Source organism: Hipposideros armiger, unplaced genomic scaffold (assembly GCF_001890085.2).
Source record: "Hipposideros armiger isolate ML-2016 unplaced genomic scaffold, ASM189008v1 scaffold_62, whole genome shotgun sequence".
NCBI classification, from domain to species: domain Eukaryota; kingdom Metazoa; phylum Chordata; class Mammalia; order Chiroptera; family Hipposideridae; genus Hipposideros; species Hipposideros armiger.
Window position 1 is genome coordinate 730,786 of NW_017731412.1, and position 10,165 is coordinate 740,950.

The window sequence follows — 10,165 nt, forward strand, 5'->3', positions numbered from 1 at the left end:
TCAGCACATGAGTGTTACAATGCAGCTTTTTCAAGATCTTGGAAATGAAGAAATAATTGCCTTCTGTAGGTACTTTAAAATTAGTCCATAATGAAGCCAAGCATGGATAAGCAGAATCTTCTTAATAAGAAAGACCGGCTCTGGGCCTATAAGATGGAACTGCAGCATGACAGTGTATTCCTATCTGTAAAGAATGATGTGGTCATGATGCGGGTTGATCAACTTTGGAAGAGTAAAAACATGGCCACATATGCAGATGTTGAATAGTGTCCATCTAAGCCCCGCCTAGGTGATGGAGCCTGAGTTCACAACCTTGAACTGCTCCCATCTTTCTGGCTGAGCCATCACTAATGAAGAGAGATGAGAGGGTCCAGAGGGGTGTAGCCAGGACCAGCTTTTACAGTTCCTGCAAATGAGTCTGAACTCTTCCTTATCTCATTGTATGCTTCCTAAGGAACCACATTTTTAAATGGTCAAATTTAATTGTTGAAATTTAAACAATACAGAGATATATAAAATAAGAAGCAAAAGTTCCCTTTCGTTCCCTTGCCTCAATCTCACTCCCTAGATGTGAGGTAATCTGTGGCTTGATGTAGCCTTCCTGATCTTTTTCTGGGGGGAGACACACACACACTCACACACTCAGAGTTTGTCCTTTTTTAAAATACAAAAATGGGATCATCTCATTCTTACCAAGCTTTCTGTGGAGTATTTGCCTCCCCTCATTGGTCTGCCCATAGTGAGCACATACTTACTGGTCATAAACACACAGACTTCAAGAGTTTCTGCACTTCACGACAGTTACTTCTCATTGTAAATTAATTGACTGGCTTATAGCTAGATCTTAAGGGCCTACAACACTCACTGTGGGAAGTGGTTGGGGTTCTGAGCCATCAGTGCTGAGGTGCCTGTCTACACTGTGGGGCAGTGAGTACATGCTAGTCTGGAGGCTTCTCAGGCAGTAGCCTGCCAGCCTTTTCCCTGGTGTACACGTGTGCCTCTCTTACACTTGCTCTTGCCAATGACTGTGAACATGAGCCTTGTTAGCATTTCTTACATATCCGTCCCCCCACAGGGAAGAAGGGCTACTATTCTCTGGGGCCTGCTGATCCCCGGGGAAGAATCCTGTGCTTTATCTAAATGTGTACACAGCCAGCATAAATGTGAAATTGCCTTCTTGGAGCTCCTTTCCACTCTCTTTGATGGGCTTTGTGGGTGCTCAGAAATAAATGTGAGAAACTGACACCAGTATTTGCTTGCAGGCAGTAGTTGCAGGCATCCAGCAGGCCCATGCGGAGCAGCTGGCCAACATGCGAATCCAGGACCTGAAGGTCAGCCTCAAGCCCCTGCACTCTGTCAACAACCCCATTCTGAGGAAGAGGAAGTTACTCGGGTAACAGAGCTTATTTTGTTGGTTCTCCTTCACAGCTGGGGTTGCTTGAGTGTAGACTTCGGAAAGGTCAACCAGGGGTCTGCCCTTTTTCTGCCTCTTAAGAGGATGGAAAGGAGAAGCTCTTTAAATAGTGTCAGAAGTTGGAGATATTCTAGTAATTATTTATCTGAAAAAATCTGTTGCCTTATGCTTAGAGCTAACATCTGTTGAGAGTTGGGTTTTGGGATCTCACCTTGTTATTACTTTTCTCCCAAACTCTAAAGCACCAAGCCAAAGGACAGTGTTTATATCCATGACCGTGAGAATGGAGCCGAGGATTCAAACGTTGCCTTGGAAAAGCTCCGAGATGTGATTGCTCAGTGTATTCTCCCCCAGGCTGGTAAAGGTCACACCATTTACGAATGCTCTGTGTGTGTGTGCGTGTGTGTGTGTGTGTGTGTGTGCGCGTGTGTGCATGCGCGTGCACGCACATGCATGTGCACATGACGGAGTGGTTTAATTTGAGGTTGTTTGTTTCATGTTTGTGTGTAAGAAAATAACTACATTAATATAAGTTAGTTTGTGCCCACTTAAAAGAGTGGACGATAGAAACTCAGAAACGTGTGAAATTTCTAATTTAGGTTTTATTGTCAATGTCAGGGGCAGTGTGTAATTTTATATTTTCTTAGTTTGTTAATGAGGGCATGGGATGGAGAGCGGGAAATGTGGACAGGGTCAGGATCAATTTGGGATGGTCAGGAAACTTCATTTACAGAGCCTTTAGGGTACAAAGGTTCGTTAACTGTGAATGTAAAGAGAATAGCCCCCAAGGTCAGAAGTGGCCCCTGCTGCTACTCCTCTCATGAGTAGAGTGTGACTTACGCGTGGATTCTTTTGAGTGGGAGCTTGCTTTCAGTATGTTCTTTCTCCACTCAGCGGGGTGTGATGGGCTTTCCTCAGCAGATGCATGAGATGCTTCAAGTCATAGGCCAGGAAACTGTTAGGTTGGCCTGTCTTCCTAGCTTCCTTGCATTTGAAGAGAACTCACATAGTGTATATCACATAGCCTTCCAGAGGAAGAAATGAACTTAGGAGAAAGAAGTAGCCCGCTCAGCCTTTTCTCCCTCCCTGTCTCGGTCTCTTCGGTTAAGCAGAGACCTAAGCTGTTTTTGCTTAGCAGTAGAGTCTGACACTGCCTGTTTCCCATCCCCTAGTGCTAAGATTCTGGGGCCATCAGAGGATTTGTGTGAGACGGTACTGGTAGAAGAGCTCAAAGACCAGATGTGGTTTGTGTATAATGTAGGGACTAGCAGTGACAACAAGTGTCTGGTAAAGTTTGCACTTCTCAAATAGTTGAACATCATGTCCTTCCATCTGTGACACTAAAGACTCAGGATACTGCAGGGAAATGCAACGTCTTCTTTGTCTTTATCAATAGGAGAGAATGAAGATGAGAAGCTGAATGAAGTAATGCAAGAGGCTTGGAAGTATAACCGAGAATGCAAACTCCTAAGAGATACTCTGCAAAGCTTCAGCTGGAATGGTAAGAGCCTAATAACTCCTTACCCTCAGGATGCAGAGCAGTGATTATGTTTAGAACACGTAGGCTCTCGGGGGGCCGAGCGAGGGCTATTTTCAGGTGACGTGAGGCTGCAGAGGAAGTGAAGTATTGTGGGGCAAGAGTTAGGATTAGCCCTATATTAACTGCCCAGGCACTCTGGACATCTGGCCCTTTCACTTGTTTTCCACAGTTCAAATAAATTATGTGTTGCAGATTCAACACTGTAGAGCCCCTGTCACACACCACTTGGGCAAAAACCCCCTCAGATCTCAAAACTGTCTCAGATACCTGGGCTGTTCCCAGGTCATTCAGGAGCAAGTATACTCTGAAGGGGAGAAAGAGGGCAAAATTCCCAGAAGTCTGCCTTGCTGATCTGCTAAGCTTAGAGAAGAGCTGTTTGACTAAAGAGTAGAGAGTTTTCCAAGTCGGCTGCTTGTTGAAATATTTTTTCCCAGGCAAACAATGTAGAGATATATTTCTTGGACTGCTTTTTTGTACTGTCTTTCTAGTTTAGCGGTCTAAACTAGACTTAAGCTACAGGGTGCTCGGGGAAGGGAGCAAACTCTTCGACTTCATTGCCTGGCGTGGCTCTCGGACATGAGAAATGCAAAGTGCTAGCCTGGTCATTTCCATACTAGGAAAAGAGTAGCTTCCCTGGGAATTTTTTTTTTTTTTAAGATTTTGAAATATCAGTACAGAAAAGAGAATGAAGTGTGGCTTTTTAATGAATTTTCACAAAGTGAAGAACACTCCCCTGTAACAGCACCCAGAACATGCAGTGGAACATGGGCCCTTTTCTATTTTAGTATATGTGCTGCCGAAGCGAGCACTTGGGCCCTCTTCTAATCACTTCCTCCTTCCCCCAGGGGTGATTGCGATCCTGATTGCTAGCATTATAATTTTGCCTGGTTTTATATTTTATGTAAATAGAATCAAACAAGTCTGTGTTCTCTTGTGTCTGGCTTGTTTTAGTTAACATTATTATTTGTGAGATTCAGCCATATAGTTGTGTGTAGCAGCAAATAATTCTCCATATATTCTCAATATATATTTCTCATACACATACACACACACACACACACACACACACACACACACACTACTGTTGAGTGGATATTTGGATTGTCTCCAAGTTTTGGTAATGAAGAAAAGAGCAGCTATGAATGCTCTTGTGTATCTCTTGAATATTTTGATGACCTCATTTCTCTCACATATCTAGGATTGGAATTGCTGGTTCATGGGGGTTTTCATCTGTTTGGCTTTATTTAGTAGGGACTGCCACCAGTTTTCCAAAGTGGTGGTACTGGTTGATACTTCCAGTCACAGTATTTGAGGGTTCTAGCTATTCTGCCTCCACACCAACACTTGCTATTGTTTATCTTTTTTGTATTTTAGTCATTCTGGTTAGTATGTACTAGTATTGCAGTGTAATTTTACTTTGCCTTTCCCTGATGATTGATGAGCTTGAGCACTTTTAAAATATTTGTTGGCCATTTAGATTTCCTTGTTTGTGAAGTGCCTTTCCTGTTGCCCATTTTTCTGTTGAATTGTATCCTTCTTAGAGATGTGTAGGAGCTCTTCATATATTTTGGATACAAGTCCTTTGTCAGCATACCTATGACAAAGATCTTTCTCTTCATGGTTTCCTTCTTTGCTGTTGTAGTGAACATTGGATTTTTACTACTGGGTTAATGGAACTGCTCGATTGCTTCCTGCAAAATGGGGAATCTGAACTGCTTTTGACCAGTGTTGGGGATGGTTCCTCCATTGGTGAGGGTGAATTTGACACTTATAAGGTGTATCTTATTGGGTCCCTATCACGAATCTATCACCTCCCAAATGGTTTGGAGATTTACCTTTTTCTTTTTTGGGTTTCAGGTCGTGGATTCACAGATAAAGTAGATCGATTAAAACTGGCAGAAATTGTGAAGCAGGTGATAGAAGAGCAAACCATGTCCCATGAATCCCAATGACAGCTTCAGACTTTTTTTTTTACAATTGGAAAAATTATTCTTTAATGTATAAAGTAATTTTTATGTAAATTAATAAATCATAATTTCATTTTCACATTGCTTAAAGATGCTGTATAGATTTAGATACAGTATTTACTAATAGTATAATTCATTTGTTTGTTTTTAAGAAAAGCTCAGTTCCTAGAGACATGCTATTACTTTAGGACTGTTTAGTCATATGTTTGTAAGATGACAGATGATATTGTCAAGCAAAATTGTTTTATTTGTAATAAAGTATACAAAAACCATTTGCCAGCGGTAGACAAAGGACCAACTATACTGATGTTTCTGCTTAGTAAACAGTTGAATCAAATACTGTGGAATTTGGTTTCAGTTGCCCTGTGTATTTACTTTCTGCACTATTGGTAGAGTAGCTCTGGAGCCAAGAAATTTTTGTAGATCCATGTTGCAGACTACCTGCTGAAATTCACAGGATGCCAACTCCCATGACAGAAGAGGCACGGAGTGAGCCTTCATTTCTCTTGTCCCTAATTCCCAAGAGAAAAGTGGTAACATTCCTTTTTTACAGATTTTTATTGGGGAATTGGGGGAAGGGGAACAGACAAGTTGCTGCCCTTTTGTTCTTCAGTCTAGCTGTGGAGGACATTGCTTCACTGGCCCAAGTTGGCACCATCATTGCGCTCTTCCCGGGTGAGGCAGATCAGGCGCCGGCTTCTGGACGGCTGCTCACGGCTGCTGGCCGCTCACGCTGGCTGCTGGCTACACCCGGTAGCCCATGGCAACCCACTGCAGCAGGGGCTGCAGCCTACGCAGTCGCCTGCGACTCACGGCAGCCCAGCTCCAGGTTGAGCTGTTGTTCAGCATCTTAGCTGTAGAGGACAGTGTCACTGGCCCTCATATGTGGGATCCGAACCAGGGCCCTCTGGCATCCCAAGCCAGCTCTTAACTATCGCGCCATTCAGCCGGCCCATAACATTTCTTTTTTGTCGTATTTGGTAAAAAAAAGTATTGGTGTGTTCTTAAATCTAATGGATTCTCTTTTGAGTTTATTTTTGTCATGTTTAAATCAAAGCTTCAGTTTCCTTTCCCCTGAGAGCCTACATTGTCCTCTTTTCTTTTCCACAGCCTTCCCCAGCTGCATTGCTTATTTCCTTTCCCTGTTCTTCTGGCCCCTTTATGGGATAGTTTTTCTGAGAAAGTTACATATCATGAAAACTAGATAGTTGGATTAGCATCTAAGATGGTCCAGTTTTTTCCTTTTAAAGCTGCCCTTTTCTTGGTAATATTTCTACCTGAGTTTCATATTGGCGTCCCTTGGGTGTATTTATTTTGTCCTTAACTTTCATTTTCAGGAAGCATGGTTCTGGTCCCGAGTTTAGGTGTTAGAATGGAAAACAAGGCTGGGTGCTTTTCTGGTTTTCTCTTGTGGAAATGGGCTTCCATAACAAACCATGTGTATTTAATTATCTTTTTTGCCTTTTTGGTGGGTACTTATGTTGGTAAATAGAAGAGCCAATAGGCAGACTCCAACTTGCAGAGCAGAGGAAGATGAGTAGGCACAGTTATTCAATTTTATTATGTCACATTCCCTTCAATCAAAATATATCCCACAGAGCTAACTTATTTTCTGACTCTTCCATTTTGTTGAGTATGTCTTCAAGGTGACATCTGGTTAGTATGCCCCATGTATGTGTGTGCCTGACTGTGGAAATATATGATAATAATACAAAGTATCTTTTTAAGAATTACCTATTACATTGGTTCCCTCCCTTTATCTTGGAGAATTTGTAATTCAAGGTATTTTTTGAGGCAAGGCTCATTAATCTTAAGGAGGTGACTTATACCTGTTATAAATGGATACCCTGTCAGGAAAATTCAGTACTTTTAAACGTGGCAAAATTTAAGAGTCAGGCAGCAGAGAAAGACAAAATGTTTTCTTATTTACTGACCAGAAAACTTAGCTGAGAGTTGAATTAAATTATTCTATTTTTCAGTGAAATGCTCTACATATCACTTCTTGCAATCAGGAAAAAATTGCACTTGTTTGTAGAACAGCTGAACACCTGTTGTTTTTCCTTTCTTAGGGCAGAGGTTCAGTATTCACTGGGGAGAGGAAGGCAGTAATTAATTTTGTTATCCTCTTTTTTTTGGAAGTCTGGCATGCCCAGTCTACCATCAACTTCTCAAGTTTATTTGGTTTTCTTTTAAAGGCTCAGGATGATTTTTTTCCTTCACTGTGTAGAAATTTTAGGCATGATCTGAAGGGGTGTTCAAAACGATGTTTCCTTCTACTGTGAGCAGCAGTTACCCATGCTTCAGTTGTTTCAGGCTGAATTAATCTGGCTCCCAAATGTGTGCTGTGTCTAGACATGTCCAGATAAGCACTAAGCTAGAAGTTTGAATTTCCTGGAGGATGCTCCAGCTTCTGTAACTCAAAAGTGGTCTTACCCTGGACAGAGCTCCTTTACAAAACAATAGCTCCCAAAGGACTCAGCACTGTTTGGTCTTTAAAGTGGAGTTTTCTTTGTAGAGTTTGTATGTTAGTAGCAACTACTGTCCTGCCTTAACATACCAGTAATGTTTACTGATAAAGCAAAATGCACATATAACTGAAAGTGAGACAAAATCGTTTTTCTCTTCTGGCTTGTCTCTTTAATGCCTATACCTGTGAAAAGGTCACATTGTACGAAAAGCTCTCAAGCAGATTAGTTAGTCTCCAGTTTTCCCACGTGATTTGCTAACCCTCTGCTTACTAAAACCATTATCACTCAAATACCTTTAGACTTTACCACAGTTACACATTTGCTTGATGTAAAACAACTTGTATATCTTTCTGGCTAATATATTGTATAAGCATAGGAGAATATCTGTCAGAAATTTATTGCTTGAAACAAATAGGAGGAACTGCTTCTTAAAAAGAGTTTTGTTCTTGTATTCATTTGAGAAAGAACAAGTTGAAGGAATTATTGGTTAAAGAAGTCAAATGATTTAAATCAGATCTTGTGTATGAATGCCTGCGTGTGTGTGTTATTTATTGAAGAAAATGTGTTTCAATTTGAGAGTTGGAAAATTGGGTATTTAATTTTAATTATATTTTTATTTATTTAAAAAGTAGAGGTGTTCTTTCATTATTGATTTGATTTTTTTCATCCTACAAAATGACTTGACGTAATCTGCCCTCCCTGTTTTTGTTACAACACACTGAAACACCTTAAATCTATGATAATTTCTAATTATATAATTTTAAGAGACTTTCTTATTATATAAAATACAACAAGAAGAGAAATCCAGCTAGAAATCATTTCACCTTTTTTTTCTGTAAAATTTTTAATGGGATTGTGATAGCACAGCATATATTTTCTGGCTAGATGCTAATGATAAATTTTATCATCTACAAGTATATTAGGAATTAAATATTAATGTGGGGTAGTTAATGAGTTGATCTGCTCTCATGCTTATATCTGAGATCCTGTGATAGCATACCATTCCTTTTTGAATTAGATAGGGCATTTCCCCATTTCTGAGTGTTAAACTTGTACTCATAACCTTTAAAGGTTTTATATTGTAAATATTGATTTAATATAAATTATTTTTATGCAAGATAAAAGATGTAGAGTCTTATTTTGCTTCATCTTAGAATGCACAGCAGAATGACTGGGTAAGGAATGTGAATAGAGCTTTCCCCTGCTTTTTTTTCTTTTAAATTTGTACTGCTAAATATACCAGGAAATTGTCATCAAAATCAAATCCGAGGACTTCTACAGATATTACAGTTCAATTTTAGTTACAAAAGTGAAGAAATCTTTTAAAAGGTCTTAGAGAGTCCACTTTTATGTTCTTGATGAAATAGTAACTAGATATCTGGCTAATCAGAGTTTATTTTTATTTTGGGACAGTTGGAAGGAATTGAACTTTGATCCTAGTCACTTTTATAACTTGTGAAACTGAGCTCATTTAACACTTAATGTATCTGTGTTAACTTTTTAGTAGAGACAAATTATGTTTCTATGCAGGTGAATTCATCTGTTATGAACAAAGGCTGATGAGGGAGAATTTGTGCAGCCACATACAATTTTTATTGAATTAAAGGGAAAAATTCAGACACTGACAAAAAAGGGTTGGACTGACAAACAGTATCCTGAATACTACAGAAATGAGGAAAAGTGTCAGTGGGCAACAGAGAACTTTGTCCTACTCAGAGATCCTCAAGTAATCTCTGTCCCCTCCCCCCAACCTCCTGCCAGAATGTTGGGTTTCTAAGAATGAGCAGATTAACGGATATCAGGAGTAGTGTTGCCTGGGCTGAGGATAAGGATCATTTGCCAGTTACAGTATTGAATGAAGCATTACAGGCCTTCTTGGTATGTGTCTCTGTGAGGGTATAGGAACTTAGCCAAGGAGACTTAAAGCTGATGTAGTTGGAAGGAAGTCACATAGTAAGGAAACTACTGAAGGCCAAGAGAGAGCAGCAAGAATAGAAACAGTCTCCAAGTCTGAAAGACTCGGAGTTGGACAGCAGTCACCCATGAGGGAGCCAGTATAGAGCTGAGGATAATACCTGAGTCTCCAAGGATCAGCGGGTCAGGGAGAACTGCCACTGATGGACATAGGCCCTGCGTCATCCACAGATTCCCTGAGGCCATGTTAGTGGCAGCCTCTGTGAGAGATTCTGACTCTATACTGCCTTCTCTATGGAAAAACCAAGCGGCCTTGAAAGAGGGTAAGATAAAGTTTCAAACTTGGACTCAACAGAGGGACTTGAAGCTGGGGCCAGTGCCACGATCGTCCTGTGTCAGGGTGGGGATTCTGTTGCTCTTGGTGAGTTTTCTGCCAAGCCTGTACTGTGACCTGGGCTCAGTGTATTACTCTGCTTATGAAACAGTCATCCTCAGGAGTCTGACAGCTGAGGGAGGGAAAGCCCCAGGGGAAGAGGCATCCTATGTGATATTTATGCAGGGCCAGGAGCAGCTGATACACCTGAAGGTGAAGAGAGACTATTTTGTGAATAACTTTCCAGTCTTTGGCTACCACAAGGGCATTGTGAGGCAAGAGGCGCCTTTCCTCTCACATGACTGCCACTATGAAGGCTACATAGAAGGAGTTCCGGGGTCTTTTGTTTCTGTCAACACCTGTTCAGGCCTCAGGGGCATCCTGATTAAAGAGGCAAAAGCCTATGGCATCGAGCCCATGAGCTCTTCCAAGCGCTCTGAACATGTGTTGTATGCCATGGCACATCAAGCTCCAGTCTCGTGCGGGGTC

At 41.0% G+C, this 10,165-nt stretch overlaps 2 protein-coding genes across 4 annotated transcripts in view; both read left to right on the forward strand.

Moving 5' to 3' along the window:
- Positions 1-5,268, forward strand: part of MAPKAPK5 (MAPK activated protein kinase 5) — a 27,834-nt gene extending 22,566 nt beyond the window's left edge. The window contains exons 11-14 of one of the 3 annotated variants that reach the window (XM_019641624.1): positions 1,263-1,393; positions 1,657-1,778; positions 2,811-2,915; positions 4,812-5,268. In XM_019641624.1, coding sequence (XP_019497169.1) covers positions 1,263-1,393; positions 1,657-1,778; positions 2,811-2,915; positions 4,812-4,906 — 453 coding nt within the window. In that variant the 3' untranslated portion in view covers positions 4,907-5,268. The remainder of the gene's footprint in view (positions 1-1,262; positions 1,394-1,656; positions 1,779-2,810; positions 2,916-4,811) is intronic. The other 2 variants (XM_019641625.1, XM_019641626.1) reach the window with 2 other exon arrangements.
- Positions 5,269-5,834: 566 nt separating this feature from the next.
- LOC109382222 (disintegrin and metalloproteinase domain-containing protein 1a-like) overlaps positions 5,835-10,165 on the forward strand; it is a 6,411-nt gene continuing 2,080 nt past the window's right edge. Inside the window, exon 1 of the mRNA XM_019641569.1 lies at positions 5,835-10,162. Coding sequence (XP_019497114.1) covers positions 9,548-10,162 — 615 coding nt within the window. The 5' untranslated portion in view covers positions 5,835-9,547. The remainder of the gene's footprint in view (positions 10,163-10,165) is intronic.